This window comes from Chlorocebus sabaeus, chromosome 10, assembly GCF_047675955.1.
Source record: "Chlorocebus sabaeus isolate Y175 chromosome 10, mChlSab1.0.hap1, whole genome shotgun sequence".
Lineage (NCBI taxonomy): Eukaryota > Metazoa > Chordata > Mammalia > Primates > Cercopithecidae > Chlorocebus > Chlorocebus sabaeus.
In genome coordinates, this window is record NC_132913.1 from 105,702,319 (window position 1) to 105,721,534 (window position 19,216).

The 19,216-nt window shown below is 44.6% G+C and overlaps 1 protein-coding gene and 1 non-coding gene across 2 annotated transcripts in view; both read left to right on the forward strand.

The window, feature by feature from the left end:
- The window catches only part of ARPC2 (actin related protein 2/3 complex subunit 2), a 37,292-nt gene that overhangs the window by 15,331 nt on the left and 2,745 nt on the right, over nucleotides 1–19,216 (forward strand). The window contains exons 5-10 of the mRNA XM_007966250.3: nucleotides 2,183–2,228; nucleotides 6,457–6,643; nucleotides 7,185–7,278; nucleotides 13,063–13,189; nucleotides 16,612–16,712; nucleotides 17,051–17,151. Of these exons, the coding sequence (XP_007964441.1) occupies nucleotides 2,183–2,228; nucleotides 6,457–6,643; nucleotides 7,185–7,278; nucleotides 13,063–13,189; nucleotides 16,612–16,712; nucleotides 17,051–17,151 (656 nt within the window). The remainder of the gene's footprint in view (nucleotides 1–2,182; nucleotides 2,229–6,456; nucleotides 6,644–7,184; nucleotides 7,279–13,062; nucleotides 13,190–16,611; nucleotides 16,713–17,050; nucleotides 17,152–19,216) is intronic.
- Nucleotides 13,470–13,562, forward strand: TRNAY-GUA (transfer RNA tyrosine (anticodon GUA)). The gene is made up of 2 exons: nucleotides 13,470–13,506; nucleotides 13,527–13,562. It is a non-coding gene; the product is annotated as a tRNA-Tyr (tRNA).

The window sequence follows — 19,216 nt, forward strand, 5'->3', positions numbered from 1 at the left end:
TGGAGGTTGCAGTGAGCCGAGATTGCGCCACTGCACTTCCACCTGGGCGACAGAATGAGACTCAGTCTCAAAAAAACTAAATTGAAGTAAAATAAAATGTTTGTTTCTTAAGCCACGTCATTCTGGAAACAGTTTCCACCGGGTGAAGCAGTCACAGTGACAGAGAAAAAAATAGGGAGTCTCAGTCTGTTTTTTGTTGCTATAACAATACCACAGACTGAATAATTTATGAAGAAAATATGTTTATTTGACTCACATTCTGGGGACTGGGAGGTCCAAGAGCATGGCACCAGCATCTGGCAAGGGCCTTCGTGCCCTTTCCCATCATCCTATAGCAAAGGCAGAAGGGCAAGAGAGGGCTAGACTCACTTTTTTTTTTTTTTTTCCCTTTGGAGACAGAGTCTTGCTCTGTCTCCCAGGCTGGAGCATACCCAAGCTGGAGTACAGTGGCGCTATCTCGCCTCATTGCAAGCTCCGCCTCCCAGGTTCACACATTCTCCCACCTCAGCCTCCTGAATAGCTGGGACTACAGGCACCCGCCACCATGCCCAGCTAATTTTTTTTGTTTTTGTATTTTTGGTAGACACGGGGTTTCACTGTGTTAGCCAGGATGGTCTCGATCTCCTGACCTTGTGATCCTCCCACCTCAGCCTCCCAAAGTGCTGGGATTACAGGGGTGAGCCACCACACCCGGCCCAGACTCACTTTTTTAACAACCCTTCTTGTGATAACAAACCAACTTCCCCTGTAACAACATTAATCCATTCATGAGGGCAGAGCCCTCATGGCCTAATCACCTAATTACCGTCACAGTGGCAATTAAATTTCAACATGTGGCCAGGCATGGTGGTTCACTCCTGTAATCCCAATACTTGGGGAGTCCAAGGTAGAAGGGTCACTTGAGCCCAGAAGTTCAAGGCTGCAGTGAGCTATTGTATCAATGCACTGTAGCCTGGACTACAGAGTGAGACCCTGCTTCCAAAAAAGAATCATCATCATCATAAATTTTGGCCGGGCGTGGAAAAATTAGCCAGGCACGGTGGTGCACGCCTGTAGTCCCAGCTACTTCGGAGGCTAAGGCAGGAGAATCACTTGAACCCAGGAGGTGGAGATTGCAGCGAGCTGAGATTGTACCACTGCACTCCAGCCTGGACAACAGAGTAAGACTGTGTCTCAAAAAAAAAAAAAAAAAAAAAAACATAAATTTTAACATGAGTTTTCAAAAGGACGTTCAAACCATAGCAGAAGGTATAAAAGGGGTTCTTGGTTTTTGGGGGTTTTTTATTGTTCTTGTCATTTGATTCAAAAACCTGGAAAGTAGCCAGCAGTAGGTTCTGGTTTGGGGGAAAAGACATGTAGAGTGTACAGCCTTCTGGACACCAGTATTAATAACTAACTAAGATTTCATTCACTGTCCTTTGCCTTAAAAGCTGTCTATGCACTGAGTAATTTTAAAGCATACAAGATCAGCAGACAAACAGATCAGTTCCCAAGAGTCCTGGTTTTTTCTCTTTATTTGCCTGAGTTAGTGGCTCAGCCTGTGCTTAGGTTGATAACTAACAATCTGTTCTCTCACTTGACATTTGGCCTCCTTTTGCTCTCTTGAAAACCAAACGTGATTAAGTACAATGTAGGATCTGGGGAACAGAGAACATATTAAGGGTGTAGTCAAGTCCTAAAAAAGTAAAGGATGAACTTTGATTAAAGATTCTCAGCCGGGTGCAGTGGCTCATGCCTGTAATCCCAGCACTTTGGGAGAATGAGGTAGGTGGATCATCTGAGGTCAGGAGTTCAAGACCAGCCTGACCAACATGAAGAAACCCCATCTCAACTAAAAATACAAAAAAAAAATTAGCCGGGCGTGGTGGTGCATGCCTATAATTCCAGCTACTTGGGAGGTTGAGGCAGGAGAATCACTTGAACGTGGGAGGTGGAGACTGTGGTGAGCTGAGATCGCGCCATTGCACTCCAGCCTGGGCAAAAAGAGATTCTCCTCTCAGTTCTGTGACTTGTTGGTGACTAAACCCACTTCCCCTCTGTCTCTACTTTCCCATCCACCAAATGAAAGTTAGGAAGGATGCCAACTTAGGAAGAGCTTGACAAGTACAATACTTTAAAAATAATGAAATTATCGTGGCCTTTGGATTAACATATTTTGTTTTGTTTTGTTTTTATTTTCTAGTTATTAAAGAGGGTGTACGGGAGTTTCTTGGTAAATCCAGAATCAGGTATGTAGTCGTGTGAGCAATTATGGAATGACATGGGAAGAGAGGTGTCCTTTTTATATTATGCTTTTCTTACCCAAAGGATTTCATTTAAATATTATTACAAATATTTCTTCATGAGCCCATCCCTAATTCAACTCCCTCCATAAAAATAGCTTTTAAGAGGCTTTGCTTTGTCCAGTATGGAACACAGTAGGGGTACAAAATTGATGTATGGCATTTTTAACATTTACTTGATGGGGCCACATGACTCTTAATCTTTCAGCCAGAGGGCCACATTTGTTTGTTCACGGTGATTAAAATGCCTTTGAAAAGGATGAGCAAACATTGATTCCCACCCTCAGCCCTTAGTAACCTTTTTCTGCACACTACATATTTGGAGAAGGAAGAGGAATATTCACCACACTATTGTGATTTCAAGTAATAAATATCAGACCCTTTCTTAATCCAGTCTTCTAATAGGTGGTCTCAGCATTCATGGCCAGAGGAATTGAAAGGTACCGTGTCATCCTTGAATAGAACAGCTATGTTATACTGCTTTAAAGGTGGTTTAAAGTGGAAAAACTGAACAGCCCTTTTACCCTGTGATTCAGTGGCATGTCTCAAATTCTGAGGCATTTAGCGGGACCCCAAAGTGAGAACCAGGTAGTAAGACCATTGGAACATAATATTTGTTATTCAACTATTACAACTCTGGTACCTTGATTAGAAAAGTCTTCTAAGAAGGAAGTTCTCTGTCACTCTTAACAGCAGTTACTTGTGCTAGCTTATTTCATCACCTCACCTATTTTTTCAGACAGTCTCATTCTGTTGCCCAGGCTGGAATTCAGTGGTACAGTTACAGCTCACTGCAGCCTCCTCCAAATCTTGTGCTCAAGCAATCCTCCTGCTTTAGCCTCTCCAGTAGCTGGAAACTACAGGCACATGCCACCATACCTAACTAATTTTTTTATTTTGTAGAAAGAGGGTCTCACTGTCTGCTGCGCAGACTGCCAAAACAGAGTAAGGAGGTCTGAAACTCCTAGCCTCAAGCAATCCACCCACCTCAGCCTCTGCCTCCCAGAGAGTTGGGATTACAGGCATGAGCCACCATACCCAGCACCTTTTTTTTTTTTTTTTTTTAATCTCCAAATTGGCGGGATGAATGTGTCACAGAAATAAAAGCCAAGATAACACTGTAGGCTTTTGGCGGAATCAAGGTATTAAAGAAAGAAACAAACAGATCTAGAACAGAAAAATCGTGTCCAAAGTCTTGGGCATGCTTGTCACAGCCAATATCCTGACATGGAAAGTTTATGTTTCTGTGCCTGGGCCTCCTCCTACCTCCCACTAAATCATAGACATTGCCAGATTGCAGACCCTATCTTCATACAAGTGTAAAACATAAAAGTGTGTGAAAGTAGTGTCTCAACCAAGTACAGTGGCTCACACCTTTAATCCCAGCACTTCCGGAGGCCAAGGTGGGTGAATTGCTTGAGCCCAGGCGTTCAGGACCAGCCTGGGCAACAAAACGAGACTCCTGTCTCGACGAAAAATACAGAAATTAGTCAGGCATGGTGGCAGCCACCTGTAATCCCAGGTAGTCGGGTGGCTGAGGCACGAGAATCGCTTGAACCAAGGAGGCAGAGGTTGCCGTGAGCCGAGATTGCGCCACTGCCCTCCACCCTAGGCGACAGAGCAAGATTCAGTCTCAAAAAAAAAAAAAAAAGTAGAGTCTCCCCTCCTCTTTTTTAATGGGTTTTTCTAGGCACGTTTGGAGAACTCAGCAAGTCATACTAGATTTTTACTTCCCTTCATCCTCAGTATATTCTGTTCATCATGTTAGAAGCCTTACTTAAAGACAGACTGTACCTTAGCTATAGTTTTATTTGGCTTCCTAAAACTAGCAAACCTCAGTTCTAAGTATTTTCTTTTTTAATCTAACCTTGTAATCTGTGTGCTTATCTGCTTTTCAAGTATCCAAAATGGAATGATGATTGATATTATTTAATACTGGAGTGCCAGAAATGTGCTAAGTATTATCTGTTGCAAAGATTTAGCCCATCCTCCCAAATAGCCTATGTTCAACAAAAAATACAGAGCTCAGCGGGTCACTGTGGCTCACGCCTGTAATGCCAGCACTGCCGGAGGCCGGGGCAGGCGGATCACCTGCGTTCAGGAGTTTGAGACCAGCCTGACCAACATGGAGAAACCCCATCTCTACTAAAAATACAAAATTAGCCAGGCGTGGTGGCGCGTGCCTGTAATCCCAGCTACTCAGGAGGCTGAGGCAGGAGAATCGCTTGAACCTGGGAGGTGGATGTTGCGGTGAGCAGAGATCAGGCCATTGCACTCCACCCTGGGCAACAAGAGCAAAACTCCGTCTCAAAAAAAATAAAATAAAATAAGATCTCAAGAATGCTTTTGGGAAAAAATGAAATAGTAATGAGGTTTCAGATACTTAGAAGTGTGAAATCTGTACAGTTCTGGTGAAGTTATTCCCGTCAGTTGCCTAGAATATAAAATGATCCTCAGTGATATATACAAATATTCTTGCAAAAACATCTCTAAACCTTTTTGACACTTATTAATCATTTGATTCTATAATCAAGTGTTCCAGCCCGGCTTCTGGGAATTCATAGTGGACATGCTGTAAAGAGGCAGGTCACCCAACGGTTTCAGTCCGTATTCTGCACCCAAATTGATGACCTGTCATGTTCCACACACTTTAAGTACTATACATTCTTTTAATGCTCACAACAGTCTCCCCTATCTCCACACCGCCTCCCTCCCCCCCTCCTTTTTGTTTGTTTGTTTGTTCGTTTTGTTTTTTGAGACAGAATTTCACTAGTCTCCCAGGCTGGAGTGCAGTGTCATGATCTCAGCTCATTACAACCTCCACCTCCCAGGTTCAAGCAATTCTCCTGCCTCAGCCTCCAGAGTACCTGGGACCACAGGCATGCACCACTGCACCCAGCTAATTTTGTATTTTTAGTAGAGACGGGGTTTTGCCATATTGGTCAGGCTGGTCTCAAACCCCTGACCTCAGGTGATCCGCCCACCTTGGCCTCCTAGAGTGCTGGGAATACAGGTGTGAGCCACTGTGCCCAGTCCACCCTACCCCCCCCCCCTTTTTTTTTTTTTGACCACGAGGGAAATGACAGGAGATTTTTTTTTTTTTTTTTTCCTGGAGACGGAGTCTCACTCTTGTGCAGTGGCGCGATCTCAGCTCACTGCAACCTCCACCTTGTGGGTTCAAGCGATTCTCCTGCCTCAGCCTCCCGAGTAGCTAGGATTACAGGTGCCCACCACCACACCTGGCTAGTTTTTTGTTTTTAGTAGAGACAGGGTTTCGCCATGTTGGCCAGGATGGTCTCAAATTCCTGACCTCAGGTGATCTGCCTACCTCAGCCTCCCAAAGTGCTGGGATTACAGGCATGAGCCACCACACCCAGAAGTTTTTTTAAGGTTACAAGATGACAAGGCCAGGATTTGGACCCAGTTCTGTTCAACTCAAAATAGAGGCCCTACACTTATGTGTCATGCTGTATTTGGCAATTCATGTCATTTCTTTGAATCTCCTTTTTCCTCTGTAAAACAGTAACCCTATCTAGCCTGCAGACTTCAAAGCATGGTTATGGAGATCAAATGAAGTAAAATGTTATAAAAAATACTGAAAATTTTACAATGTATACCAATAAAAGCTACTGAAGAGGCGTATAGGTGAACAGATAGTTGGTTTTTCTACCCTGCCTCCTCATAGTTTGCAGTGGTATGTAGAAGGGTCTGTCTTATTATCACAAAGCTACCCATCTGCTGGCCATATTGATACTTGGCACATTAAACTATCAGAGAAAGATAACGTGGCTCCTCTACAACTGTGTCTGGAAGAGTACATTTCCAATCAGAGTTCCCAGGTTCTGACTTTCTCCAATTACATATTTGTAATTAGTCATCTTTGATACTGATTCAAATTTTTGATTAACATTAATTATATATATTTACAAGAATCTTATAAAAAGATTTTATTTCACCTCATTTTTCCCTGTGAGGTAGATGAAAATAGACTATATTCTACCGAGGTTAAAAGTACAGATAATGAGACAAAGTAAAATGTCAGTAGAAACTGAAAAAAAATTTTTTTAATTGCCTCTGGTCTCTGTTCACTTGTTAAGAGATAGTATGCTGCTTTTTTTTTTTTTTTTTTTAATGTAGCTGCTGGGTTGTTTTTTGTTTTTTTTCCTCCCTCCAGGATACAATGTCTCTTTGCTATACGACCTTGAAAATCTTCCGGCATCCAAGGATTCCATTGTGCATCAAGCTGGCATGTTGAAGCGAAATTGTTTTGCCTCTGTCTTTGAAAAATACTTCCAATTCCAAGAAGAGGGCAAGGAAGGAGAGAACAGGGCAGTTATCCATTATAGGGATGATGAGACCATGTGAGTACAGAATTTAGTCCTGAAGCCTGGATATGACTGTCACACCACCATGGCACTTACTGAAAGAAATATGGCTTGGTCAGACCTTAAGCTGTATGGTGTGAAAATGTTTTTCTCATAAAATTTCTTAAGCCAGGAAGTAGATGATAGGGCAAAAATCAGCCACTCCTCCTACTCTCCAGATACTGAGAGCTGACAGAAGGTAGAAAGAGAATCCAGTGCTTTCTTTTGAGGCACCACTGTTCTGAGTCATGTTTAAGAGTATAACCTGGATAATCAGCAGGCAAGGTGACCATCGGTTCCGTGTTATATTTACAAGTCAATAAAATCTACTTCTGATAATTTCCATCTGCTGCCTCTCTTAGGGCATTCATTTTGTGCGCTGACTTTGTTGACCATAAATATCGTTTCATTTGGCACACCTTTATATTATGATTTAAGAGATTTGTGACTTTAGCCTTCTGATGCACTTGTGGATCAAGTTATTGACAAAACCCCATTCTGATTCTGTACTTATCCTCATGGGTTTTGTTCCCCTCAGGTATGTTGAGTCTAAAAAGGACAGAGTCACAGTAGTCTTCAGCACAGTGTTTAAGGATGACGACGATGTGGTCATTGGAAAGGTGTTCATGCAGGTATGGAGCAGACATCTTGGGGGAAAATCATGCATGGCGACTTACACCTTTGCACCCAAACATACCATGAGCATAGGAAAGAGATCTAGCAGCTCTGTTGATGTTAGGATTTTTTTTTTTTCCTGAGACGGAGTTTCGCTCTTGTTGCCCAGGCTGGAGTGCAATGGCGCGATCTCGGCTCACTGCAACCTCCGCCTCCCGGGTTCAAGCAATTCTCCTGCCTCAACCTGCCGAGTAGCTGGGATTATAAGCACGCGCCACCACGCCTGGCTAATTTTGTATTTTTAGTAGAGACGGGGTTTCTGCATGTTGGTCAGGCTGGTCTCCAACTGCCAACCTCAGGTGATGCCCATCTCGGTCTCCCAAAGTGCTGGGATTACAGGTGTGAGCCACCGCGCCCAGCCTTGACGTTAGAATTTGTTGAAGATTTAATAGACAACTCCCACAAAACTCAGTGAATATTTTTTGTTGCTGCTGCTGTTGTTTTGAGATGGAGTCTTGCTCTGTTACCAGGCTGGAGTGCAGTGGCATGATTTCAGCTCACTGCAACCTCCGCTTCCCGGGTTCAAGCGATTCTCCTGCTTCAGCCTCCCAAGTAGCTGGGATTACAGGCGCCCGCCACCACACCCAGCTAATTTTTGTACTTTTAGTAGAGATGGGGTTTCACCACGTTGGCCAGGATGGTGTCGATCTCCTGACCTTGTGATCCACCCGCCTCAGCCTCCCAAAGTGCTGGGATTACAGGCATGAGCCCCTGCGCCCAGCCTAATCTTTTTTTTCTCAGTGGTTCTAGTTTTGCGGGACAAAACTAAAGGGTGAGTTGAGAATTAAACATACTAACTATGAATGAATATTATGTATCCTTCCTACTGTGGGGTCTTTGACCTAAAACTTTGTCAGGTTTCCTAACCCTAACCTCTTCTGTTTCCTCAGATTTCTAGTAAGTTCTGCTTTTGGTTTGGTCCTAAGGTCTTTTCAGAATGGGCTCTATAGCCAATTCTTTGGTAGTAGATAATATACGAACAGGTAGAGTTGTTGAACTGACAGACTGAGCCTGAGTTTGGATGATGGGTCAACATATAGTACTTCCCTCACAGGAAGTTCATCTTAAGAAGAGTCATGAGAGGTCAGGCGCGGTGGCTCTGGCCTGTAATCCCAGCACTGTGGGAGGCCGAGGTGGGCAGATCACGAGGTCAAGAGATCGAGATCATCCTGGCCAACATGGTGAAACCCCATCTCTACTAAAAAAGTACAAAAAATTAGCCAGGCATGGTGGCAGGCACCTGTAATCCCAGCTACTTGGAAGGCTGAGGCAGGAGAATCACTTGAACCCAGGAAGCAGAGGTTGCAGTGAGCCAAGATCGTGCCATTGCACTCCAGCCTGGGGAAAAAGAGCGAAACTGCATCTCCAAAAAAAAAGAGTCATGAGGGTTAGCAGGGCATTTTATAATTGGATTTTTGGTGTAGTTGTATTCAAGTCATTGTATACCAATCTGCTGGCCAGTTAGTTGCTGGCTCTAGGATGGACATGAGAGTTCATTGGTCAAGTGACATTCAGGCTGGTTTCTTCTGAGATGGCTCAGCATTCAAAATCGAGTACAATGGTAAAATTTTTTGAAAACGTTACTACCTTCATTCTGTTCCTTGGCAGGATGGTAAAGATTTTTAAATTCTGAAGCAGAATCTCTTTTGCCAAATAGAAAGACAACTGTGCTTAAACAGTAAAGATACCTTGCATAGCCTTCTAAGTGGCTAGGGAAATCTTCAAAAGTGATATTCTCAATTGCTCCATCCCTAGTGGCTTTTGTGTTTTGGCTAATTAATCAGAAACTCTAGTTTGGGAGTCCTTATTGGAATATTGACACTTCAGCATTTGCTAGTGCTGAACTTGATGAAAGAATATTAAAACATACACATATTTCTTGGGTCCTAAAATAAGCCTCTAGATAGGCATTTCATGTGTTTTTGTGCAAAATTGACAGGGGAATTAAATGCAGTACCTCAGAAATTGGGCTAAATCCAGAGTCACAAACTAACTTTTAAAGCTCTGAAGTATGTATTTAGATTTGGCTGGTTTTTTACCAATCTTATTCCATTTTATTCCAGGAAACAACTTATTTCTATACTTTAAACAGATCTTATCTTGGAGAGTGTACTGGAGATTTGTTCCTTAGGAGAATTTTGTGTATTCTTTTTTGGCATATGAATTTAAATGCCTCCTTCAGGGTACCTGTGGTAGGTCACTTACCTGAAAGGGAAGACAAAGCCTCTTCTGCATTTTGGCACTAACAGGATCTCTAGATAGTAACTGGCCTTGTGCAGTGCTAGACTCAGGAAGTCATCTGCCCTGCCACCCTTTCCAAATGCAGAGGCTGAGGTAATTTGTTGGAAATGACCATCGAAAACTAGACTTCTGCTGGATTTTCCCAAAAAATAAATAGAACTTTTTCCTAGGCCTGGAATTGTAAATTTCTAGGAAAAAGAATGAGGGTCACCTGGCACAGAAAGTTGTACCCTGAGAACACTGTTTGAAGTTCCTCATGGTCACTAGTCTACTAGTTGCCAGCCTTTGTGGCCTTTCCCTTCCAGCATGCATATCCAGCCTGATCAGAATTCAAGTCTTGCTTTTGTCATTTGGCAAGCAGACTCTGAGGGATGCTTTTCCCCTCTCAGAAAAAGACAGGAAGTTTATTCCTCCACTCTCATGGATGTCTTACTGTTAGTGGTATGGGCGTTGATCAGCTGAGTACTGGAGAATGTCTGATAGAAGCCATCATTTCAACGCTTACTCCATGAAAAGCAGTAGGACCAGTAATCATGCTTTTGGAGATTAGCTTATGGTGAACTAGAATTCTTTTCATATTATAAGATTTTAAAGCCAAGTTAGTAACTAAATAACCAGGAAGAGTTAAGTGGAAACCACCGGTTTCTGTATGTTCAGGGACAAAGACACAAGCATCTGCCTCTTAGGCAGTTGTAAAGACGTTATTTTAAGGGCCCTTTCTGCCTGTTTGCATGTGTGGTTGTGTCTGTAGGATATTTTCCTGAACTGGGAACACTGAGTCCAAGTTCAGTAATTTTGGTAGATATTGCCAAACTCTTCTCCATCAGGGTAGTAGCATTTTATCATCCACCAGTGATGGATAGAAGTGTCTGTTTTCCCAGAGTATGTTGTCAACTTTTGGGTTTCTCCTGATCTGATAGGTTAAAAGTAATGTCTCTGTTCACTTATGAATGAGGTCAGAACATCTTTTCCTACATTGTAGACCATTTGGTTTTCTTATGAAGTGTCTCTTTATGCCTTTACCCATTGTTCTGTGGGGTCATTGAGCTTCTCAATTTCTTTATATACTAGGGAGAGTAGCCTTTCATCTGTGATTAAGAGTTGAAATATTTTCTCCCGTTTGTCATTGGACCTTGTTTTGTGGGGTTTTTTCCCCCATGTGGAAGTTTGTTTTTGCATAATCACATTAATCATTCTTATCTTTTATGGCTTCCAGATTTTGAGTAAAGGGGTAGAAAACCCTTCCCTACTCCAAGGTTATAAGGAAATTTACCTGTTATTTTCTGGGTATTTTTACAGTTACATATTTTATACATGATTTTTTATTTGTTGAGACCTTCTCTTGGTATATGGTATGAAAGAATAATCTATTTTTTTTTCTAAATGGCTATCCAGTGGTTCCAGTAGCAATTATTTCCATGTTTACACCCCTGATTTAAGATGCTACCTTTATCGTATGCTAAATTCCTTGTATATATTTGAATTTATTCTGAACTTCCTATGATAAATAGTAGTTTGGAAGAGAGAAATAGTCTGATGCTCAAAAGACGTCCTAGCCAGGAGAGTAAAAAGACAATATTGCTGAATTACATGTAACAAAGATGCCAGTGAAGATGGAGGGCTGTTTGGGTGTGTTTGTTTTAAAGTTTTATTTAGGAGAGAGAACCGAGGAGAAGCAAAGACGTCAGATAATCTAAAGAATAGTCCAGCCAAAAATTAGCCGGGGATGGTGGCACACGCCTGTAATCTCAGCTACTCGTGAGGCCGAGACATGAAAATTGCTTGAACCCGGGAGGTGGAGGTTGCAGTGAGCCAGGATCGCACCACTGCACTCCAGCCTGGGTGATAGAGTGAAACCCTGTCTCAAAAAAGAAAGAAAGAGTAGGCCCAAACCAGAAACAGATTGTTGACCGAGTCTTAAATATATTATTTTCCATATACAAAACTAACGAGTGCTAATAAGTCACCACTGGTATATAAATACCCCATCTCATTGTGAATACCACATGTACCTGTGAATTGGAGCCTTAGAGATACTTAATAAACACAAGAAAATGCCAGCAGTTACATATCTGTTCTGTTTAATTCCTTAAGACTGAAAAGTAAAACCAGTAGAAGTTAAAAAGCTTCTTAACCCCGTTGTAGAATAAAAAATGTTTTCTAGAGAAGGGTGATTTTAGAAGCTTTGCTCTAGAAATTTCCATTTGGGATAATCTTGACTCCTTCCCTTCCTTTGCAGATATTTTTCCTTTCGGGCAGAAAATCTGTTCAAAAGGGGACTAATCTAACCCAGCTTATGGTCATTTCTTTTCCTACTTAAAGCTTGGTAGTGTTAGCATGAGAGGCAGTTTGTGAAATAGGTGAGGTCCCAGGCTAGGCATTGCGGCTCCTCAGCCATCATCTTTCCTTTGCCACTAATTGCTGAGAGGGCTTGCTCATCAGTGTGTATTCTTCCTGCCTGCAACTGAAAACAGCCCTTGCCTATTCCTGTACAGTGTGATGATACTAAACCAGCTCGGATAGAAGCACTTGCATTCTCTCAGCAAGGCATATGCTGCATAGCCTCTTTGAAGGACAGAGGAATAAATTACAAAGATAAATTAAGCAGGATCTTTGATTTGAACTCGTAACGTGTTAGGGGGGCCAGATGCATTAATGAATAGTAAAATGTCATAGTAGAGGTTTGTAGAAAAGACATGGCAGCTCCAGCAAGAGAGCAGTACCTGCCCGGGTTTGTTGGAGATGGTGTTAGGAGGTGGTATTGGAGCAGCAGTAGAAGGGCACTGCAGGCCACATGACTGTAACCATGCCTTCAGAACTCCTAAAACAAGAGACCTTGGAGAGTCCTTGGCTGCATCCTCCTGCTATCTATCATCGTCGAAGGCCCGCTTGATGAATTTGGATCATCCAGTTTTACTGGCATTGCTAGAAAATCTACTTCTGTTCTTGCAGATCTGGCTGAGAGAAGGAAGTCTTGTATTACTTGTCTATTTACATAGGAATGCATGGACTATAGAAGCTTCAGGTTTGGAGATTGAAACATGGAAGGGCTTCCTTTATGAGCACCAAGACAGCTCAGCTTCTTTCATTCCATTGTCTTCTGTCCCCAAGAAGAGCTTAAGTTTGCTCTAAAGATTTTATTGATGAATTCTAAATAGCAACAAGATCCTCAGTGAAAAAAGACTCATGCAAAGTCCCAGAGCCTAGAGAAAGTATGGTAGTTTATCACCTATGTTGGTCCAAGGGAAAAGGATTATCACTACTTTTCATCACATTTTGAAGATCTGGCTTATTACTTTGAAGTCTCTTCCTTTTGAATCTGAAGTGCAGTGGCAGCAGCTAGCACTTGTAATATTTCAGGTTTGGTGTAGTTTATTTGTTACCTCCTGCTGCTCTGGAGGGCTACAAAGGTCACACCGCATAGAACAAACCCGATAGCTTGAGTTGCCACTCATCTTACACCCACTTCTCTTCTGGTCGCTTTTGCTTTGTCTTGGCAGGAGTTCAAAGAAGGACGCAGAGCCAGCCATACAGCCCCACAGGTCCTCTTTAGCCACAGGGAACCTCCTCTGGAGCTGAAAGACACGGACGCCGCTGTGGGTGACAACATTGGCTACATCACCTTTGGTGAGCAGGGTGCACTTGCTGCTTGCATGCCGCTTTAATGAGTTCACACAGAATACCTAAATCTGCACAGAACCTTGGTTAACATTTTAAGGTAGGCAAAAGCAGGCGTACCAAGTTGTTCCTGTTGCCATTGCTGTGACTAAAGGAGGAATGTCACAGGGTATTAATCACAGAGCATGCCATATGCTATTTTTGTACAGTAATCATTTCCTTTATTTTTTTCCCCGTTTTTCTTAAATCTTAAAAATAAGACTGAATTCTGATATCAAGAGTTAAGGTCCCTTCGATAGCTCAGCTGGTAGAGCGGAGGACTGTAGCTGCTTCCTCAGTAGGAGATGTCCTTAGGTCACTGGTTTGATTCCAGCTTGAAGGAGTACAAGTACAGTTTTGGCCAGGCACGGTGGCTCACAGCTGTAATCCCAGCACTTTGGGAAGCCAAGGCAGGCGAATCACAAGGTCAGGAGATTGAGACCATCCTGGCCAACATGGTGAAACTCTGTCTCTACTAAAATACAAAAAAAAAATTAGCTGGGCATGGTGGCGCACGCCTGTAGTCCCAGCTACTTGGGAGGCTAAGGCAGGAGAATTGCTTGAACCGGGGAGGTGGAGGTTGCAGTGAGCTGAGATCGCACCACTGCACTCCATCCTGGCAACAGAGCAAGACTCAGTCTCCAAAAAAAAAAAAGAGTTAAGGAGGCTGGGTACAGTGTCTCACGCCTATAATCCTAACACTGTGGGCAGATCACCTGAGGTCAGGAGTTTGAGACTAGCCCGGCCAACATGGTGAAACTCCGTGTCTACCAAAAAAAAAAAAAAACACACACAAAAATTAGCTGGGAGTGGTGGCATGTGCCTGTAATCCCAGCTAGTCGGGAGGCTGAGGCACAAGAATCCCTTGAACCCAGGAGGCAGAGGTTTCAGTGAGCCAAGATCACACCATTGCACTCCAGCCTGGATGACAGAGTGAGACCTTGGACTCAAAAAGAAAAAGAGTTAAGGATAGGCCAGGCACAGTGGCTCATGCCTGTAATCCCAGCACTCTGGGAGCCCGAGGTTGTTGCGTCGCTTGAGTCCAAGAGTTTGGGACCAGCCTGGATAGCATGGCGCAACCTCATCTCTACAAAAAGCCAGGGGCCAGGCACAGCGGCTCACGCCTATAATCCCAGCACTTTGGGAGGCCAAGGCGAGCAGATCACTTGAGGTCAGGAGTTCAAGACCAACCTGGCCAACATGGTGAACCACATCTCTACTAAAAATAAAAAAATTAGTTGGACATGGTGGCCTGTGCCTATAGTCCCAGCTACTTGACCAGGTGAGGCATGAGAATTGCGTAAACCTGGGAGGTGGAGGTTGCAGCAAGCCGAGATCGTCCTGCTGTGCTACAGCCTGGGAGACTGTCTCAAAAAAAAAAGATAGCTAGACATGGTGTTGCATGACTGTAGTCATAGCTACTTGAGAGGCTGAGGTGGGAGGATCACTTGAACCCAGGAGGTCGAGGCTGCAGTGAGCTGTGATGGCACCACTACACTCCAGCCTGGGTGACAGAGTGAGACCCTGTCTTACCAGAAAAAGGAGTTAAGAAGAGAAACCACCTAAGCAGCTAGATGGTGGTTCTCTGTCATTTGGCAATTCTTGGTTTTTTGCTTATTAAGCCCAAGCTCCAGCCATGGTCCACTTACTCCACTTTTCCATGGAGTAAATTCAGGTCTTCCTTCAGTTGCTCCAGCCTCATGCACTGGCTGATTAGGATAGCTTACAGTTTGGAATTAACAGCTCATTCACACTGCACCCGATGCCACTGGAATGTCTCCTTTGTGAAATGTAATTTAATTCACCTCAGTGGTAAAGGTGAGCCTGTTTATTGGTGATGAATCTGTTGATTTACCAAATTTCATTAAATCTAAACAATACACTTTTTTCTTTTTTCTTTCTCTCTGTCACCCAGACTGGAGTGCAGTGGTGTGATCTCGGCTCACTGCAACCTCTGCTTCCCAGGCTCAAACAATTCTCGTGCCTCAGCTTCCCGAGTAGCTGGGACTACAGGCACATGCCACCACACCCAGCTAACGTTTGTATTTTTAGTAGAAACGGGGTTTCCGGCCGGGTGTGGTGGCTCACGCCAGTAATCCCAGCACTTTGGGAGGCCGAGGCGGGCAGATCACGAGATCAGGAGATCGAGACCATCCTGGCTAACACAGTGAAACCCCATCTCTACTAAAAGTACAAAAACTTAGCCAGGCGTGGTGGCAGGCACCTGTAGTCCCAGCTACTTGGGAGGCTGAGACAGGAGAATGGCGTGAACCTGGGAGGCGGAGCTTGCAATGATCCGAGATCACGCCACTGCGCTCCAGCCTGTGCGACAGAGCAATACTCCGTCTCAAAAACAAAACAAAACAAAACAGGATTTCCCTATTGGCCAGGCTGATCTCAACTCCTGGCCTCAAGCGATCCACCCACTTCAGTCTCCCAAAGTGCTGGGATTACAGGCATGTGCCACCGCGCCCAGCCAGCTATACCATTTTTTTCAAGTTTTTATCTTTGAAGCTGGGGTGCGTCTTACAATTCATGGCATGTCATAGTTTAATTGGCAGCATTTTTCTCTTGTGGTATATAAAATTATGGCAGACTTAGAGTCATAGCCTCCCAAGTAGCTGAGATTATACAGGCACATGCCATCACATGTGGCTAATTTTTATATTTTTAGTAGAGATGGGGTTTCACCATGTTGCCCAGGCTGGTCTCGAACTCCTGATCTCAGATGATCCGCCCACCTCAGCCTCCCAAAATGCTGGGATTACAGGCGTGAGCCACCGCGCCCGGCCTCACACAGGTCTTTAGGTGGCTGGTGCCACAGGGTTGGACTTCAGTCAGGCCCAGTCAGAGCAGCTCCTCTTGCCTGGCCTATCATGAGGGTTCAGGTCCTTATACCTTATTGTCTGTTTTCACAGTGAGAATATGGGAAATTCTCTGGCATCTATTTTCTGGGAAGGTTTACTCTGTTTCAGCACCAAGGACCTAAGACAGGCAGCTGCATTTCCTAATCCTGATTCCTTAAGGTAAACTGTTATAGCCAGTTAGTGTGATCCTGGAGTGTGCCCAGCTGCACAGGCAGGAGCTAGTACATGTGTGGCAGACAGGGAATAGATTTCAAAATGCACAGCTGCAGAATCCAGGACTAGAATGAAGGCCTAGGGTCAAGCCCTGTTTTTCATCATGGGCTCCTCCATTCACGCTCATTGACACCTTTCCTGGCCATGCTGTTTATCCTTCCATGTCAAGAAAAAACCCTGACAAAGTCTGGTAATATTGACACAAGTGGAGGGTACTTCAGCAGAGAGGGAGTGAAGTTCACTAGGCTGTTGTTCTTCCCCACCCTTTGGCATTCGTGTTGGGTCCTAACGCCTTGTGTCTTCCACCTTCAGTGCTGTTCCCTCGTCACACCAATGCCAGCGCTCGAGACAACACCATCAACCTGATCCACACATTCCGGGACTACCTGCACTACCACATCAAGTGCTCTAAGGTGAGGGGGGTGCCAGCATCTCAGCCGCTATGCTCTGGGTCTTTTCCTCCACCAGAACTCATGACAAAAAGTCGTTCTGTTAGTCTAGGCTGTGGATATTGACTCTTAGGTAGATAATTCTAGAGGCTTCAAGAAACCATGGTCTTTCTTCATCAAGCCACTGTTCCCCACCCCTCCCCGTAGCAGAGATGAATATTTGTTTCCAGAATTGCTCACCTTCCTGCTTTGCTGCAGGGCCTGGGTCAGTCCCAGGGTGTATGTTCCCAAACGCCTCTGATGAAAGCAAAGCTCTTTCTAGACCGTGACTGTGCTTCAGTGCCTGTTATGTTTGTTCCCAGGCCTATATTCACACACGTATGCGGGCAAAAACGTCTGACTTCCTCAAGGTGCTGAACCGCGCACGCCCAGATGCCGAGAAAAAAGAAATGAAAACAATCACGTAAGTTAGGCAGCACTCCAGCAGGACCACCTTCCTCTCCTGAGTCACCGAGAAGGAAGCAGTGGGTGCTGGTGGCCTGGTCCTCCATGTGTCTGGGCACTGGCTACATGTGAGGCCAGCAGGGCTAAGTAGATAAAACAAAGGTGGGATTCCAGGTTTTCAGTGCTGTATAGGCCCAGATGGGTTTCCTTGTTTCCATATCTTTGTGAGCTCTGAGAATGGCAGCTAGGAAATAAACAAAGTTTACCAAGAGACTGTTGTTTTTGGGCCTGAGTTACGAAGTCAGTCTTGTGCTTCTGGTGTTCTTTCTGGAGAGATGGAAGAAGTTGCTTAGGGACCTTTAATTGGGTAAATAGGCCTGACGCCGCCCACTAAGTGTTCTTTCCCTGGTGCACTCTCAGCGGGAAGTTTGCATGCAGAGGAAAGTTCTCTTTATCGAGGATAGAATTGAGGAGAGCCCTGATGGGCACAGTGGCTCACGCCTGTAATTCCAGCACTTTGGGAGGCTGAGGCAGGTGGATCACGAGGTCAGGAGTTCAGGCCCAGCCTGGCCAAGATGGTGAAACCCCATCTTTACTAAAAATACAAAAAAAATTAACCGGTCGTGGTGGCAGGCGCCTGTAATCCCAGCTACTCGGGAGGCTGAGGCAGAGAATTGCTTGAGCCCAGGAGACAGAGGTTGCAATGAGCTGAGATTGTGCCACTGCACACCAGCCTGAGCAACAGTGAGACTTCGTCTCAAAAAAAAAAAATTTTTTTTTCTTTTGAGGAGAGCCCTAAATAGGGATGTGGCTCTGCATGCAGGAAAGGCGAGCATGGCCTAGAGCCTAGAGAGTTCCATCTCTGTGAAAGGTGCCAGACCTTGGTTCTTCTGATGAAATTCAGGCAATCCTGTCCTTAAGATACAGTAATGGTGTTCATCTGCTGTTTTTTTTGTTTTGTTTGTTTGTTTGTTCGTTTGTTTGGTGGGGGTAGTTGGGGGAGACAGAGTCTTATTCTGTCACCCAGGCTGGAGTGTAGTCCAGACCTTGGTTCTTCTTCTGATGAAATTCAGGCAATCCTGTCCTTAAGATACAGTAATAGTGTTCATCTGCTGTTTTTTGTTTTGTTTGTTTGTTTGTTTTTTTGGTGGGGGGAGCTGGGGGAGACAAAGTTTCATTCTGTCGCCCAGGCTGTAGTGTAGTCCAGACCTTGGTTCTTCTTCTGATGAAATTCAGGCAATCCTGTCCTTAAGATAAGGTAATAGTGTTCATCTGCTGTTTTTTTGTTTTGTTTGTTGTTTTTTTGGTGGGGGGAGTTGGGGGAGACAGAGTCTCATTCTGTCGCCCAGGCTGGAGTGTAGTGGCGCGATCTCAGCTCACTGCAACCTCCGCCTCCCAGGTAGGTGGGACTACAGGTGCACGCCGCCACGCCCGGCTAATTTTTTGTATTTTAGTGGAGATGGGGTTTCACCATGTTGCCTGGGCTGGTCTCAAACTCGTGATCTCAGTCAATCTGCCCACCTCGGCCTCCCATCTGCTGTGTTTTGTACCAGTTGAACTAAAAGTCTTGAGATCATAAGCCTCCCTAACAGCCAGTGTATTTGCCAGCACCCCAGTACTGTTGGTGTTTGTTTTGTTGTTTTGTTTTGTTTTTTGTTTTTTGAGATGGAGTTTCGCTCTTGGAGCATAGGCTGGAGTGCAGAGGCACAATCTTAGCTTACTACAACCTCTGCCTCCTGGATTCAAGCAAATTCTCTTGCCTCAGCCTCCACAGCAGCTGGGACTACAGGCTTGCGCCACTAAGCCCGGCTAATTTATTTGTATTTTTAGTAGAGTCAGGGTTTCACCATTTTGGCCAGGCTGGTCTTGAACTCCTGACCTCATGATCCGCCCACCTGAGCTTCCCAAAGTGTTGGGATTACAAGCGTGAGCCACCGCGCCTAGCCCAGTACTCTGTGATCCCCAGCCTGGAGTGCAGTGGTGCAATCTTGCCTCACTGCAGGCTCAACCTCCTGGGCTCAAGCAATCCTCCCACCTCAGCCCCCCAAGTAGGTGGGCCCACAGGCGTGCACCATCACAGCTGG